Source organism: Periplaneta americana, chromosome 2 (assembly GCF_040183065.1).
Source record: "Periplaneta americana isolate PAMFEO1 chromosome 2, P.americana_PAMFEO1_priV1, whole genome shotgun sequence".
NCBI lineage: Eukaryota > Metazoa > Arthropoda > Insecta > Blattodea > Blattidae > Periplaneta > Periplaneta americana.
In genome coordinates this window covers 146,458,940-146,477,560 of record NC_091118.1, presented here as the reverse complement: position 1 = coordinate 146,477,560, position 18,621 = coordinate 146,458,940, and the positions used below count along the sequence as shown (strand labels likewise).

At 32.8% G+C, this 18,621-nt stretch overlaps 1 protein-coding gene across 3 annotated transcripts in view; it reads left to right on the top strand.

Annotated features, from left to right (window-relative positions):
• udt (protein undicht) overlaps nucleotides 1-18,576 on the top strand; it is a 28,623-nt gene extending 10,047 nt beyond the window's left edge. Inside the window, exons 6-12 of one of the 3 annotated variants that reach the window (XR_011330988.1) lie at nucleotides 1,004-1,220; nucleotides 4,085-4,239; nucleotides 6,665-6,904; nucleotides 8,004-8,110; nucleotides 8,711-8,852; nucleotides 8,983-9,745; nucleotides 9,780-18,576. Coding sequence is in view for 2 of the 3 variants with exons in the window: in XM_069818606.1 (XP_069674707.1) it covers nucleotides 1,004-1,220; nucleotides 4,085-4,239; nucleotides 6,665-6,904; nucleotides 8,004-8,110; nucleotides 8,711-8,852; nucleotides 8,983-9,152 (1,031 nt within the window). In the remaining variant the exon portion in view is untranslated. Of the gene's footprint in view, nucleotides 1-1,003; nucleotides 1,221-4,084; nucleotides 4,240-6,664; nucleotides 6,905-8,003; nucleotides 8,111-8,710; nucleotides 8,853-8,982 lie in introns of all 3 variants that reach the window. The other 2 variants (XM_069818606.1, XM_069818605.1) reach the window with 2 other exon arrangements.
• Nucleotides 18,577-18,621: the final 45 nt, after the last annotated feature.

The window sequence follows — 18,621 nt, the reverse complement described above, 5'->3', positions numbered from 1 at the left end:
ACATATATACACACACACACACACACACACACACACACACACACACACACAGAGTACAACCTGTTAATACGCTCCTGCTTATAATGCTATTTCGTTTATTACGCTCTTTTTATACGGTTTCATATAAAGTCCTGCATAATATTACCCTCTTGTAATGCTACCAAATCCTGCTTGTAACATTTTTTTAAGATAGGAAATGAGTAAAAAATTCTGTATAAATTGCAAAACTTGCAGCTTTAAAAGCATGGTGAAGAAATATGTTGTGACTGTTCTGAGGGTCATTGCACCACGAGTGCAAGACAATTTTTTTTCGAAGATGTATTTATTGGTACTTTCCTTTGTATGAAAGAATATACATTCCTGTTCTTTCTGTGAAATTTAGTCATGCTTTGAATTAATTCTGTAAAGTGTGCAGTAAGTTTGATAGTGCAAAATAGCAAAGCGGAAATCTTTGTCTATAAATGAAAAATTACATTAGTGTTGCTCCTAGTAGTGTATCAAGTGAAGTTCTCTGTAGTTGAACTGCAGAGTGTGGTACAAACACATGGCAGGCAAAGAACAATTTTTTTTTTATATATATATATATATATATGAGATGAACTCTTATTTGCATTTTGCACTGTAACTAATGCACAGTAAAATATGTTTCCTAAGAAGTAGTGTCTAAATTTTTTTTCCCAATTTCTTAAATCATTTCCCGGCTATAGCGCTGTCCTGCTTATAACACTTTAAGGACACAGTTTCTTGACGAGTTAATTAACGGAGTTATACTGTATAAACATTATCTCAAAAGGAAAATTTAACTTTGCACCATGGTGATTATGTTGGGGGGGGGGGTGCGTGCGTGCGTGCGTGCATGTGTGTGCTATCTTAAGTGTCAGAAGGGAAGCTTTAAAAAAAGTGGAAGACGGCTCTGAGCATTTAATTCGAATATTGTTAATAAAAATATGATATACTGAATGATGATCTGAGAGGCTATTACACTTTCTTATTGTTATTGTAGTTAAAGCTGAGGTGGTCGAGGCTGGCTGTCGTCTTCCACAGAATTTCTCTGGTGATTGGATTAACACTGCAAATATTGATGCTGACATCTTCATTAATGAAACACACATAATTGAGACCTGGTATCCAGATGAGGGTCGGTATAGAAGAACCATTTATGTATGCCGTGAACAACGAGACACACGATATATGATGGCCAGGCTTACAGTTGATGGCTGGTATGTAACTTTGTTTGATGTATAAAATGTTAAGCAATACGAATCAATATACAAGAACTTATACAAGATTTTTCAGTTTTGTCATCTTGGCAGTTTTCTTTATTCTACTAGTTGGAGTGTTCCTTGGCAAACATTTATGTGTTTTTCCTTAGATTTACTCTCTCCATAGCTGCAAATTTATCATTATGTGGTCGAATGTACCATTAATACGTACTATTTTTACTTCTTTGTCTTCATTGGAGATTCCTTTATTTTTTTGTTGTATACTGTTCCTCAGTTTCTCTATTTTCTTGGGTTTTTGGGTAGTTCCTTTACTTGGTTATTTAACGACGCTGTATCAACTATACTAGGTTATTTAGTGTCGATGGAATTGATGATAGTGAGATGATATTTGGCAAAATGAGGCAGAGGATTCACCATAGAGTACTTGACATTTGCCTTATGGTTGTGGAAAATCTCGGGAAAAACCCAATCAGATAATCAGCCCAAGTAGAAATCGAACTTGCGCCTGAGCACAACACCAATTCGGCAGGCAAGTACCTTAGCCGATTAAGCTATGCTGGTGGCTTTTGGGTAGTATTTTCTACATTAATACTTTGATGTCAGATTTTATATGCTATTTTGCAGTTGCTGTTTGTAGTTAAATGTTCTGAGGCAGAGCCTCTTTACAACATTCTAAAAATATAAATTTTAATAATGGAATTTAGGATTTAAATTAATAGAAAATGTTTTGAAGTTTTAGCATGTCTCTTTGGTAATGGCAGTCAACACATTTGGACTTTTGATATTGGTTGATGTTTTTCAGTTAATATGTACAGTCGCGACGCTGTTATTCCCGGCGTGACTCCTTCTCTTTGCTTGCATCATAGGAGGTGAAGGCTCTATAAAGCCTAGGTAGATAGTATCGTTCACCATTTTTGTTCTTTCGTTGCCGAGCTACCAGACGAGGAATCTATTTGCCACACCGTTAAACATTATCATGTCGTAGCTCCTATGATAATAAATCAAATGCACTGTAATTCAGCAAATAATTGAACGGCAAATAACGTCCTTATGTGCTTTCTTGTTTTCACAAAGGCTCACAGCTCTATGCTGAAGAATGCCTTACCAATCTCTTTACAATTTCACGTTTAGTAGCTTACATAAAAAAATCGTGAGAGAGCACTGCCTACAGTATTATAAGATATGACAGTTATGCCATCTAGCAAAACTTCAACAAATGATAGACTCGTGATGGTTTTTCCTTCTTTCAGTAATGGTAATGTAATAAGAATAAGTTTACTCTTTCAACTACCTACTTACGAAAATAAATATGTGAATAAACCAATAAATATTCAACCACTGAGGCCTAAACAATTTAGAAGTTAAGTGCTCATTTACAGTCTTCTCTGATTTTAAACCTGCGAGCCTAATCATTTTGATACATAATTACCAGAATTTAAATACTGCAATTATAAAATTTAATGCCAAGGCTAATAAAAATCCTATATTGGAAAGTTTCGTTTCAAGTTTCATACTCGGACAGGTCTATTCTAAAAATAACAGTATATTATGACATTCCATGTCATTGAGTGATGTACCTTTATTAATGCTACTAGAAATGTAGAACAGTTATGCAGTGTTTATGTAGCATGGATTATAATGGGTTTAGAAGTCTTTCTCTTTTCTTCTTTTATTTTACATTCCTCTTTTTAATACCAACTTAACAATTCAATATGGTAAATGGGAGATTATATCTTTGAACTGACATTGAAGTAAACCTCACATTGTGGCTCTATGGCATGGGCATAAGGCAACAGCTGAGTGAACACATGATAATGTATGACAAGGGAAAAACATCCAGTACCGTGGACTGAAGATCTTCTTTTCTTCTTCTTCCTTGTTATACCACTATCATGGCATTAGAGGACTGCCTTGAACCCACTTTCTGAATTCCTGGTAATCTGCCAAGTTGGCTTATTGTCTTTCCTCTGTTCGCTGCAACTAGTTTAATCCCTTCTTTCCATGTAGTCCTTGATCTTCCAACTGGTCTCTTCTGCCCTAATGGTTTTGCTTCCATTAACTAACGTAATTTACTATCAACATCCAGCCACATAATATGTCCAAACCAGGAAAGTTGCCTTTCTTCAATCCTCTTACTCACAGATGGCAATAATAGTTCCTCTCAAATTCTCTCATTCTTAACTCAATCTCTACATGTCTTTCTTACTATTCTTCGTAAACATTTCATTTGTACTGCATATTTGTCTCATTCTTGATCACTGTCCAACTTTCTTTTCCATATATGGGTATTGGTTCTAAAACTGCCTGATATATTCAAGTCTTAGTCCTCTTATCCGCCTCTTCTTTCCCAAAAATACATCTGCTTAAAACATAATATGCATTTGTGGCTTTCTGTATTCTTTTTCGTACATTCTCCTTGTAATCTATCTGTTTGATGTACCAGTGAACTGAAGATAATTCAAGTAATTTCGAAATTACTCGATAATAGTCATCATCACATTGCATTTCTCTTTATGGCCGAATTTTGATTTTATTAAAATTTCTCAGTTTACTTGCCAAAATGTGAGTTTCATTATGTGTCATTCTTTTCAATTCAAAGTTATTGAATTTTAACATACTTTTGTAAATTTTAAAAGCTACTATTTGGTAAGTTGTGTCATTGTTCACCACAGACCAATGGATTTGAGCATTAAATTTGTAATAATATTATTTGTGAAATTTGTCATAATTGTGAAGGTTATTTCATTCAGCTTTTATAAATTTATCAGTAGTATGTCACTGAAATTTATTATGTATTTATAATGTGTTTTCTCCAATTATACATCACAAAATACTATATCGATCATGTTTTCTCTCTACAGCCAAAAGGACTATGTGTGTTTTGACTTTGTACCACAACATCACAATATAATTCGGTATCGACGTGGAGTTGCTGTTATCAAAGATAATTTCCACACAGTGTGCTCTTGGGTTCAATTCAAGAACAAAGAAGCTTGGAAGTATGACTTATACTTAGGTAAGAGTTCTTATTCATAATACAAATTAGACAATATAGAACATATTTGTTTGAGAGCAGTAATTGTTGTATAAAGATCCGTGTAGTAAATAGATATACTACATAAAATATGTCGTGTTAATGAAAAACAACGAATTAGATACTATAGAGAGGCTAAAGACCTCTGATAAGCGCTCCCTGCGGAAGCCAACAGTACTATGGATCGTTCCCTACAAAACATGGCGGTCTATAGTACCACCAGCCTCCGCAAGGAGTGCTTATCAAAGGTACACTGCCTCTTTGAATAATGTGTCCCGTAGTTTCCAATGAATACTTTATTTCATATTCTTGTATGATACACTTTCAATAATAATATTTCACAACGTATTATTATTATTATTATTATTATTATTTATTTGTATTAATTGTAGACTTGGGTCAGTGGAAGAGCAGGCCTTAACTCTGCCAGGTAAAATAAAATAAATTATATTTTTCGGATACATCAATATTTAATTTAAACATTTCGCTATAGGTTTTGTAAAAAGTTGATTTATAAATGAAAGAGTAATAATTAAGACTTTAAAATTTTCAAAAATGTCTCATTCCCTCGGATTTAAATTAAATGTACCGTAAATCATAATATTCGTTGCTGGATAATTAACCCCTCTCAATACAAGTACCATTGCCCCAGAGAATTATAAGACGGACTGAGCATAAGCGAAATATCTGTATTAATAAGTTTGTACCATCAAGAGTTTAGTATTTATTGTGTTTATAGGGCCTACTCCAATTTTCTTTTTATTAATGCGTAGGGCTCTTTTTGTTAACAAAGAGGAAAGTTATCACTTGCATCACACACGATTTGTCATTATTCAAAATAATGTAAGAACAGTTTTATTCTGAAAAAGCCTCTGCCTAGTTGCGAGACATGTGTGAGATCAATATTTGTTTCAAATTATATTAGACTACACGATGTCTCCATCACGCGACAATATTTGTTTCAAATTATATTAGAGTACACGATGTCTCCATCACGTGAAAAGAAGTGTAGCTAGCTGTGGCTCCTGTTGTTTCTGATAACAATGTTAATCGTAAGTATCTTACCGTTTTAATAAATGTGGTGAGTTATGATCACGAGTAGGTTTCTATTAGTGTCATTCTTTAATCATTATGTTGCATGCTAAGAGGTTATTTGTAGTTTTAATAATTGCAGTTTTCAAAAGTTCTCTGTGTTAATTCCAATTTCAAATGAATTTTTCTCAATAACTTAATTATTGGATTTTTTTTTTTTAATTTTCGCCACTACCTTTCCTATATTTTACTCCTATTAGTTACATACGTCGTCTCTCTTGAAATCACCTGGTGGGCACTGAATTACATGATTTCATATTAGGTTAGATTAGCTGTAAGGTAATTAAATTTGTGACGAAGTCAAAAAATTATTTATTTTTCTTCTGCCGAATACATTCATCCGTCTTTAGGTGCTTTGCTTTGGTTGCATTGAGTATAGCTTGTCATTTAATATCTGGGCTATATTTAGTGAAAGTAATAAAAACGTAGGCCTACAGCTGTTATAAAACGTAAAGTTTTGTGTGTATTTTACTTTTTACTTATTAACATAGTCTTAATATGTAACTCAATTCACAATAATAGTAACTTCATCACAGTCTTTTCCTACAACATCCGAGTCACGCCCCTTTGTTTTGACTAACCAAAATATGGCAGACCAATGTTCAATTATCTTCAACTTTCAGAAGTCTTTAGCCTCTCTATAGTATCTAGCTCGTTGATGAAAAATTAGGAATTAGAAACAGATGAAGAGTAGTAGCAGATTTTAGTCAATAAATTTTGCACTCAATACTATCACTCTATGGAGGTTGCATATTTTCCATTGCATTTAGTTTGACAGGTGTTCCTCTCAATAACTTCAGACAGTTAAAGTTGTTACAGATTTCCATAAAGAACACTGGGTAATATTCAGGGTGTATCATAATGTGTGAGAACTACTTCAGGCATAGATTCAGAAGCTTTAAATATTTTAAGCTTGTTATTATTTGCATATTGTGGTAATGAAGCTTTTGTCAAAGGAGTCAGGACAAGATGTTTTCATACAGAAGTAGTCCCTAATTGTTATCTGTGAGATAGAAAAATCTGAGTTTGATAGATTTCTCTGTAAACAGATACAAATCTTCCATTGCGGGGTGTATGCTGGTTTTCGTTATTATATCATACATGAAGCGTTGTTTTTCAATTCCTTTTATCAGTTTCATTCATAAGTGCTCCATTCTCACTATCACTTCACTTTATTGATTTGAATGGCCACTGTTGCTCAATATTCCTATTAATTTAAAGACTAAATAAACATTATTGCTTTTTCGTTCAATATATTATCTGTATTGTGTAATGTATGTTCTAAATTTATCCAATTTCTTTTTTTTTCCCCCAGCAAAAAATCCAGTGCCTGTTCAGTGTCCAATTGCTGGAAAGTATAATTTCACTCAGCGTGGTGATGTGCCTTTTGAGACTCGTATTTTGGGTGGTGTAACTCTTTCTCCTCGTCCAAATATATATTGTAAGGAAAATATTTCAGACTTTTCGGTATGTGACACAGAACAGAAGGAAATAGCTATTGATGAGACATACTGTTTAAGTGTGGACCATTTGGGCAGACCTGTTGACATATACAGTAAGTACCATCATGCATTAATTATTGTTCAATATTGTATTATCTTGTTATCTTTGTGAAAAATATGTAGTATAGTTTTACATAAATGTTTATGTAAACGCATGTTGTGTATTTAATGCAGCTTTCTGTCCTTTGCTGCTGAACAACTTACATGATTCATTAAGATAGACATACAAAATATTGCAGTTATTGCGTCCTCACTTAATAAGTTATTTTAATGGAAAATATTTTGTATGATTATCATTGACCTGAATATATCTTTAGAAGCAATGTACCAAAGCTGTAAATTATTTTCCTAAGCCTACACTCTCAGACAATGAAAACTCTCACTTTGAGAGATGAACAGAGGTTAAGGGTGTTCGAGAATAAAGTGTTTAGGAAAATATTTAGGGGTAAGAGGGATGAAATTATAGGAAAACAGAGAAAGATACACAGTGCAGAACTGAATGCATTGTATTCTTCACCCAACATAATTATTAACATTAAATCCAGATGTTTGAGATGGCCAGGGCATGTAGCACGTATGGATGAATCCAGAAAAAGTGTTAGTTGGAAGATTTGAGAGGAAAAAGATCTTTGGAGAGGCTGAGACTTAGATGGGAGGATAATATTAAAATGATTTGAGGGAGGTGGGATATGATGCTAGGGACTGGATTAATCTTGCTCAGAATAGGGACCAATGTAAGGGCGGCAATGAACCTCTGGGTTCTTTGAAAGCCATTTGTAAGTAAGTAGTAATAATAATTTTGTGTGTTTACTTACAACTCACTTTGTATATCAGATACCACATCACCTAATATAAACCAGTAAAGTAATATATTACAATGCAGTGCATGATTGTACCTTTCACTGTTATTTCATAAGTACAACTGTGTCTTAACTTATATTTTAGATATTGTAACTATCATATGGGATAAACATACCGTCTGTTAAAGAAATTCAATGGTAATTTTTAACAGAACTTTGTTTCTTTAGTTGTACAGAACCAGAAATAAAATTTGGGCCACCTGAATTTTGTTTCTGTGTCTGTACCCCGTAGGTTTCATGGAACACTGAGGATAACTGATCTTAAAAATTGCAAATTATTACTTGTCTACAGGCGATCCTGACTACAAGATGAAATGTATTGGCTATTGGAAAGAAAATCTGAAGTCTTATCTGATTACATATGATGAATTGGATCCATTCAGCAAGTATCGTTGTTGGGTAAGGAGATTGACCTGTGTTTTGTATATCTGTTGCATATATTCCCTATTCTCTAGACATATGTACTTGTATCAGAATCACGTGATACATGGTACTATATGATTTTGAACCTCGAAGTAAGACAATGGAGACTTAATGTAGACAGTGGCAAACATTCATATCACAAGTGTGGTTCGAACCCGTCGTCAACATTTATTTGTCCCCCGTTTATTACGAAATATTAATGAATTCTTCATTAAATAATTTTCATCATGAATTTTCTTCAAAACATTTGTTGTGATAAATGTATTACATATTTCCTTATAGTGTAAGAAATTAAATATAAAAAATGTTGCTTTAATAATAATAATAATAATAATAATAATAATAATAATGGCTTTATTTAATCTGTGCAGAGTTAAGGCTATAGGGCCTTCTCTTACACTCAATCAGGATTAAAACTTGCTTATATAGTTGAACCTACAACAGAATCGGATTTAAGAAATTACAACTGAATCGGATTTAAGAAATATACTTTTTTACAGTAATAATATAATACTGTAATGTAAATAAAAAGACGAATATTGTTACACACATTTTTTACTTTTTCTTTTGATGTAGGTGTATCAGAGAGCAGATTTGAACCGGGTATTAATGTCTCAGGCAATAGGACCATTTTGTGATTTGAATCAAGACGTTACAAGCTGGAATTACACAGAGGGAGCAGCAGTAGCTTTGGAGATGCAGGAATATGAAAGAGAAAGTGAGTATATATTATGACAGCTTTTTCTATTCGTCAACACCCGAGTATTGCTGGCCTGAACCCAATTAATGTATGAAGTGTATAGTAAATTCAATATTTTATTGTAATACTTTTACTAATTTCTTTTTAGGGGATCAGTGTCCTATGCATTTTGATGATGGTAGCAATCCATGGATACATTCAGAGAGTTACATACAAGTTTTCAAGTTTGGTAACAGTGGATCTGCAGTATCCATCATTGGAAATTTGTTGGCATTTTTGGTGTATTGTGCTATTATGCAGATAGCAGTGGCTGGCTGAATTTCATCATAACGTGTTTTTGGGTAAGTTTTATTGAAGAGAACTTACAATACATGACCAATTCGAGATCTTACTGAGTTATTTTTTAATATATATGATATTTTATAACTTGTTAAGGTATTTCTTTCTGCAGTGAAATGAGACATTTATATGTTATCTAGCTTCAAAACGAACAAACAAATTTGTGAATATGAAAAACTACAAGAAGAAATATTAATCTCATTTTCATATTGACATAAGAGTACGAATACTCTGGAGAAGGTATTGTAATTGACTCTGCCTGTTTTACTTTTTGATAATTTTTTTTAACTGTTTTTGGAATTTTATTAGACTAATTTTCTTTTGTTTTACATTCTGGACTGTGCACTCATTGAACAAGTACAGGTAATAATCATTCTGTATATCTGTGATTAAGTTTATCTACTATTATATGTTTTATATTATTTTGTTTGGATTCGCACAAAAACTGATATTTGACTTCATTTTTTGTGTAATGTAATATACCAATCAGTAACATATTGTTCTACACATTGAATTCGCAGACTTAATTTTTTTTAAGTTTTTTTAGTAATTTGTTTTTAATTTCATTATAGGCTTTTTAGTAATTTGTTTTTAATTTCATTATAGGCTTATATGCAATAGATCGCATTTCAGTATACAGTAGTCCTGCCACATCAACAGGTGATACATTCCAAGACCTACTGATGATGTCTGAAATCGCAGATAGTAGCAAATCTTAAACACGTTGTTTACATAGATACGTATGATATAGTCTAATATTGATAAATTACACACAGTAAGACATTACCAATATTAAGTAATAATAACATACATTTCCCTCTCCCCCACTTCCTCAAATGAATGAGATTTTGATGCCTTAGCTCTAATCTCAAGGGATGATGGAGTAATGAAAGGTTTTGCCATGATACTAGTGGTGGGGTGTGATTTGAAGACTGTGATTTTGTAATTTTGTCACTGGTTTTAACTGTGACTACAGTTCCAAAATCACAGCTCCGAGAAATTGCCATCTCTGTTTAATACGTGACTCACAGTGATGGTGACTGATGTACGTATATATGATAAGTCCAGACAATTGCAAGTCAAAAGATTAACATGAAGGGCAACGTTCCACTCAAAAGGCTAACATCGGCAACTCGCTATATTCTCCCACAATAATGATTCACTTAATCATTCATTATCATTCTTGGATGAATATACGTGCCCACACATAGCAATAACACAGCTCAGAAGTCAGAGCATGTTTTATTTTCAGTATACTTGCCTGTTAATCCTTATTATTGATATAAGACATGGCACCTGTATATCAACTTAACCTCTTCCCTTACTATATATTTTACCAGTTTTGTGAAAAAAAGTGTCATATTTTTTTATTTTCGTAAAGAGGTCATTTAATATTGCAGAATCACTGTACATCACTAATTTTCTTACATACTTAAAAAATCACTATGAAATAGACAATGGGACTCAAACGAGTTAACTCGGGTTAGTAAATTTTGACACATGTTAGCAACCCGAGTTAACTTGGGATAATAAGGGAAGTGGTTAATTTGCAGAAGTGTGATAAATACAAACATCTGTTGGCTCATTATGAGAAATATGGTTATCCATTGTGGTTTGTTCAGAGAAAAGTAGATGGTGCTAGGTGACTTGGAAATCTACAGACAGGAAAGGAAACAGAGCCCCACAATTGCTAAGAATCATCTGAACACAAAAATTACACTGTGACAAAGTCACAATTATCTATCACAGCGATTTTTCTGGAGCTGTCACAATTCGGAGCTGTGATGACAAAATGCTGTCACACCCCATCTCTACATGTGACACTGGAAATGGTGCGCAATTTGTAACTGATGAACAGATTATTTCTGTTATCTTTCATTTAATACAGTATTTTCAACCTGCAGTAAATTGGAGATAACTGAAACCAAGGAAACCATATCTGTGGATATGGGGGTTCTATTGTAGTTTAATCCTTATCACAGTTCGAAGTATTTTTAGTGACAAAGTTTGTGATTTTAAACTTAATTGTAGAAATAATTGTTTTCACTGTATCAAGAGTGTCTTTATATAAGATTTTAATTAACATAATTTTACTAAGGTTCACTTTTAGTCATCAACTTTTACTGAAATGTTGAACAGTTATTAGGTACAAATTTTAGAATTTGAATGTGCACGTAATTTCTTGTTTAAATGTAATGGTAATGGTATTGTAGAGTGTATCAAAATTGATGTCCTCTCCTCTCCTGGGCATTTTAATGTGACAGCTAAATATTTTCACGTAACAGTTACAATTTTGGTTACTCGAAGTTAAGACCAGTTCAATACAAATTTTCATAAAGACAATAAAATCAAGTATTGATTTAATTAATTTCTCCTTATCTAAGGACATCTTAAATAAGACTATGATATACAAGTAAATGTTTAGAGAAGTTTTGTGAGGAATAAAATAAAGAATTCACGTCTTTACATTCCAGGACATTATATTATGGATAACAGAGAATTAATGTGATTTCTTTATTATAAATTTTATTTAACTTATATGTGTAAAGTTTGTATTTATGCATGTTTAATGTATACAAGTTCTAGAGTATAGTTTTTTTTATTGATATTCACAACTCCGTCCATATATAAGCTTTAATAAACATATTTTTATACTATAGCCACGCGAATGTGAAACTGTTTAAATTAAAATAGACCCTGTCCTTCCTTAAATTCCATGGAAATACATAAGATCTGGTTCAGATGTCTGAATACTTTTTGCTTTAAGTCTACCATGAACATAATAAAATACAATTACAATTATAAATACAGTATTCTGTATTAAAATAGTTTGTTCAGTACTTACAAAACTTCTTTACTTAGAAGTGAAGTATTCAGTTATTTTACTCTGTTGTCTCCTACTTGCCCAGTACACACTTTCTAAATTACATTCTTTGTTCATTATTCCGGTTGCAATTTCACTGATCCTTCCCCTAGCATCATAGAACATGTTGACAATTCTAATGGCTTTTAAAGCGTCACTCACTTCTTTTAGTGGCCATACTGTGTTAAAATGCGTGCACTTAGTGAAAACTTCCTGTTGAAACTGACCGCATGCAGATAACATTAATACCGCATGAATTCGGCTGGGTTACAATGGGGTGGGAAATCTGCCTGCATTCCGGAGGTCTATGACAGAAAGAGACAGTAAAGGATTTGCCAGATTTCAACAAAATATTTCTCGAAATACTTTGGTTCTTAGAAAATCGTATTCCAAACTGAGGTTAAAAATGATGTTATATGCAAGGTAGATGTATATACATTTGTGGTATTAAGCAAGGTAAAAAGGCATATGTCTTACGGGGAATTAGTTGGGACCACAGAATATTTGATGTTATAGGCGAGGTGTCGCACAAAACGAGATCGCTATAACCAAGTTCTACTGTATATGCAAATTTGCAGATGCATAACAAATTTGTTTTAAAAATTTTTCTCAAAATAGACATACTTTTTATATAAGCTTCTGCTTTGCAAGATCTACTCCAAGACAAAATATTAGTTAACGTTCCAATTTTGTGAACATAATAAAGTAGTTAATCTAAATAATAATGTGGTTAAACTAAATGACCATTTTTGTAGATACGAGGTATCACTTCTTAGCCATTATTACTTATTTATTTATTGTATTGTTATTACAGTGCAATATGTACATTATTGTTACACTACATTTCACTACACCAGATAATTAACAACACACTTAAAAGAGTTCTGGTGGGGAAATATTTTATAGTTTGGAAACTTTAATTCCCCTCCTCTCTTTTGATATATATATATATATATATATATATATATTTTTTTTTTTTTTCTCCTACACTGAACGAGTACAGACCCATAAATATCCTTCCCACTTTTTCGAAAGCTCCAGAAAAAATCATACATTGACAGCTAACGGACTATCTGTATGAATATAAACTTTTAGATAGACTTTAATCTGGATTCAGATCAGGTCACAGCACTTAATGTAACTGAAGACATTCAAAATACAATGGACAGAGGAGATCTGAGTAATGCTTTTAATTCTGTGGATATCAAATTGCTCTTAGCCAAATTAAAGCCTCAACATCTTTCCGACAGTACTATGAGCTGGATGGAAACATACTTGCGTGCTCACCGACATTGCATCTCTGACGGCAATCGATCTTCTTCTTGGCAGTCCACAAAAGGGGGGGGGGGAATTCAACAGGACTCAGTTCTTGCTCCACTACCCTTTTCAATATATGTAAATGATGTGTCAGCAAACATAGCACATTGTCGCTACCATCTATATGCTGATGATCTCCAACTTTATGTACATTTCTGACCTGATATATTAAATGATTCTATCCACAAATTAAACAGCTATCTCATTTCAGTCTCGACATTGGCCAGCAGACTCGGACTTAGACTTAATGCAGCTAAGACCCAGGCCATAATCATCGGAGCCAAAAGACTGTTGAACACTTTGAACGATTGTCAAATTCCAGCCATTATGCTTATCGTGAAAAATCTAGGAATATATTTTGGTAACGAATTAAGTTGGAATTACCAAGTAAAGCACACTTGTAAAAAGATCTGCTCATCTATTCACTCTTTAAGCCGGTTCAAGCATTTCTTTCCCACACCACTGAAACAGACATTAGTTCAAACACTTGTAATGCCGCACTTTGACTATTGTGATATGTTGTGCACTTAAGTTTCGAACTCTCGATCAAATTACGTGTTCATAATTAGTAGCGGCCAGTGACAAAAATCTTCAGTGAGGCCTGATGTAATTAGTTTACGTAGGTCTACCTCCTATACAGAATGTTTATTATTGATGGTTTTATTATTATTATTATTATTATTATTATTATCATCATCATCAATGAAAAACAATAAAATGTCATTCACCAAATAAGTTGCTAAACTGCTAAATGAACTGGCCCTTCTCATAATTAGAGAGTCAGTCAAACTCTTACGGAATCACCTATATGGACTCTAATTCAGTGTAACTGAAAAAACTAACACACCATTATCATTTTTCTTTTTATTATTAGCTTTCATTGCTTCTTTACTTGTTTGTAACTTTTCTTATTCTGTGAACTGCCATTGTTTGTTTGTTTGTTTGTTTGTTTGTTTGTTTGTTTACTTGTTTGTCATTTTTCTTACTCTGTTATCTTTCATCATCTATTTGTTCTTTTTTTGTTTTGTATGCTTTGTCTAATAGCAACCTCTAATTTGAGGAAGCTCTGGTAAATAAATAAATACATACAAGAGTTGACCCTACATTCCTTCGCATACCACATAACCATTTATGTTGCCTGTGTCAGGATGCATTGAAAGGACGCATTTTAAATTTATCTTTCTGAAAAATTGTCAGTGATGGCATAGGTCTGTCTCTGTTTAAAACTTTCCTTCTTTAAGTATCATTTTTTCTGGAAGAAGATACTCAACAATGAATTAATTATATCATCACTATTGCTAGCATCTGTTTGTTTCCAATTTCACGGAATACACAATAACACTGGACCACACTCAGTACTAGTTGTGAAGTACAATAGTACAACACCCTCGCGCAAATCATGAACTGAGACACACAAGAAGAGAACAGTGTGGGATCGTGCCTGCTAGACAGTGAGAATTTTTGTTATTTGAGTCTTATTTAGGAAGACAAGCCAACACTACTTCTCCAACTTCCTAATCCTCTCATCTCTTCCCACCCTTCAGACGACCATTGACAAGAGACTAGTCTATGGGACAAAGAGAATGGTAGGAGGGTGAACACCGGCCAGACCAGAAGAATTGGGCCTCAATTGCAGCATTTCAAGTGTAGCCTCAGAACTCGCGAAAACATACGAAATGTAGAAGCCAGACCTGGCCAGAACATTTCTGGCCTCAGGAACAAATTTTACTGCAAGACAGGTCTATATACATCACAAAGTTTTCAAATACTTCTACAATGCTACATGCTTAATTCAAATACATAATATGTTATGTATATAAAAACACAAGATTTGAGTTCATTTAAGTCAGTGACTGAGGCCAGGCCTCATTTGCTTCAGCCAATCGGTCGTCACTGTTCATAATATGTGTATAAGATATGTTTGCAATGTCCGATGATACAATCATATTTCACCATTTTTCGAATCTTATCTTGGCTCTGGCTCAACGATCACAGAACTTTACACTATCTTGCTCTTCTATTTCAAATTCTGCACACCTCAGTCCCAAGTTATCTGTCATCTCATCTTGTGTATTTATGCTCCAACCATAATCTAAATACTCAATCTCATATCAATAGTACATTGAATATACCTCATCATAACACTTCCCGATACTCTTCATCATTCACCATTTCAATTTCTCGTCATTGGAACTCCCTACCTCATACCTTAAGGGGCTGTCAGACATTTACTAATTTCAAAACTCGGTTGTCAGCTAGACTGCTTAGACTGTGAGCTTTCCTAAAATATAATTTTTTCTAATATATGATTTTTATTTTTAATATATAAATTTTCTTTATTATTATTTTAACAATTACTTCGATTCACATTACTGTAATTGAGAGGTTTGCCGGAAAAAGGGCATATACGTCAATATGGCGAATTGAGATACATGCAATCTAAGATTTTAAAACGCACCTGAATAAAATGTTATACACGCACGCAGCCCTGTCCTGCAGGTATGTACAGTACAATCAAAACAAAATTTCGCTACTATAATTATTCACTACATTTTAAACCGTTTTCCCGAAGAAGGGCGTATAGGTCTATCCACCTTTCTTCCGGCAAAGCCCTAAATTGTTTGATTCTTAGAATTACATGTTGCTGCTGCTATTATTATTATTATTATTATTATTATTATTTAGAGATGGCTTTATGGTCTTAACTCTGCCAGTAGAAATAAATATATCTATTTCCAAATTGTCTGTTATCTAACTTACAAGAAGAAATGGATTTAGAGCATCTTAAAATCTATACTTCTGTAACTCATCTTGAAGATATCTGTGAAAAATATTGGAGCGCGAAAGGACAAAATGGCTTCATTGCAATTGTCCAGCATTAGACAATATACATATTGTTTTGAGCTATATATACGGCAGTCTTATGTTCAGTGCTTTGCAAGTAAAAATTCAGATTTATATATTTCTGATAAATTGTGTGTCAGTTATATGCCTTGTTTTTTAAATATTGTTCTTGTACTAAAAATACAGCTATTTTGAAATTCTGAAGTTTTGGTGCAGTATACTAACAGCAGTGTAGTTAGAATTTGCCAACTGATTCAGTTCTTCAAAGAGATCATTATGGAGCTATTCATCATCATCATCATTATTATTGTTGTTTACCACCGCATCCACCACCTCAACTTTTTCATCTCCAGTAGAGAGAAACAGAAACTTTAGGTGTACGAATACTTGCTGTCTCAAAGAAAACTCGCCCATCTACCAAATAGGAGAATGATGAGTGTAAGTCTTTGCTAGTTGTAGATAATAGCATTAGTTCATGCCATTTGTTTTTGAGAACAATAGTGCTTAATCTCTTAGGTTTAAATTTTCAACACTATCAGTGTTCAATGTTCTGATGTTACTTTAATTTTTATTTGATTTTATGAAATCTTACAGAATATTACGTTCAAATATCTTGTTCTTACCTCTTTAAAATAAGAATATATGCTGAGACACTAGACATCATTTTGATTCTCTTGGGGTCTTATTTGCCAGGTGTATCTCACAGCATTGCTGCAAGATGCATTAAAATTATGTAACAAGATATATTCATTCTGTAGATAATACCTTTCAACATAGATTTAGCTTTGTATGATTTTTACTCTTTTAACAAGTTACTAATGATATTTCATTCCATCTGAACTGTGTGTGTACATATACATACACGCAGAACAGTACCACATATTGTACGAAATTAATAGTGAGTGTTGTCATAATGCTGAGAATACAGAGAGTTCCATTTATAATTTGAGAGCAGGTCTAGTGCACATGGATGCAATATGTTAATTGGTATTTACATTGCCTCCTACTGCATAAGCTGAGTCACCATTGCAGAGCAGCTTGTGACTGCACAATAGTGCCTTTATAAACACAGTGGTTTGTTACATTATTAGGCATAGAATTTTTCTAATGGAAACTTGCAGTATTTTCAGGATAAAAACTCTGTAAACATGTTAAAAAGTCCATTTGTAGATATTACTGCTAATATTCGAAATACTGCACTGTCAAATTATAAACGGATCTCTCTGTAGAGTTCATCATAAAGATGGTAAAAAAAAGTATGTTAATTCATTCATCTGTAGACATACTTTTTCCCCTGATATGTTGGGTAGTTTTTCTTATTCAGTGTTAAACAAATTAATTTATTCCAGATGTATGTGTGTATACAGTTAAGCAATTTTTGCTCAAAACATATTGGATTTTATGAAATTGTAAATCAATGAAAATTGCTGAAACATTCTTCTTTTAGCAAAACTATCCAAAGAAATGTGGTCATGTTCAAATAATACATCTTCACGCAAAATGGTGGCTGTTTTAGTTTTATAAAGAGTTTAGTGAGGAAGTATGTGTAATTTGCGTGATATTTCATTTTATATACCTGTAGCATATATTATATAAAGAAAAGGAAGAAATATTTATTCTGAAATATTTTTGCTGCATTGCATTTATATTAAAATGAAGTTATGTGATCAAAGAAGATTAATTTTGCAAAATAATGAAATTTTTTGTGCCGAAGAATTTTGTTTCAACAGTGATTTTATATTTTCAATTGTAATTTTAAGTACTGTATTATATATAAGATCTAGGTAATACATCAATACACTGTAACTCAAATATTGTATATGCCTTACAAAATGCATTTGTGTAAGCCGTCCATTTGTTATATTTTTACATTGAAGAACATGTTGTCAATAGAATATCAATTATAAAATATTATGCTCCCATAAAACGTAATTTTAGATACTTTTAACCTTGTAAATATTTGTATGTTAACACTAATAATTTCTCTCAACTACATGTACACAAAATGACATACATTGGTTCTTTAAGTTTTTGTTCTTTTTAAGTTACAAATTTGTGTTGAATCTTTCGTACACTACTTTTAACACTTGAATATAAATAAATGATTAAATTGCGATCTTACTTGTGTTAATTGTGTAAGCATGAGCCGCACATGCTTACACGATTAACACGAGTAAGATCGCCATTTAATCAATTATTTATACAAATTTGTCCTTTAGTCTGTGGAGAACGAAATGAGAAACTGAAATGCTGTGATCTGTATGTAGTTTTATAGCATATTTTTTAATTATGGATAGTGCAGGATATAACATGTGTTACAGTTTTTATGCTAAAAAAAAAGACTTGTAAAAACCATGAAAATAAAATCCTGGATAAGCTCTTGCTGTTTGTGCACTCTAACCTCCCTATAGTGTATTATTACAT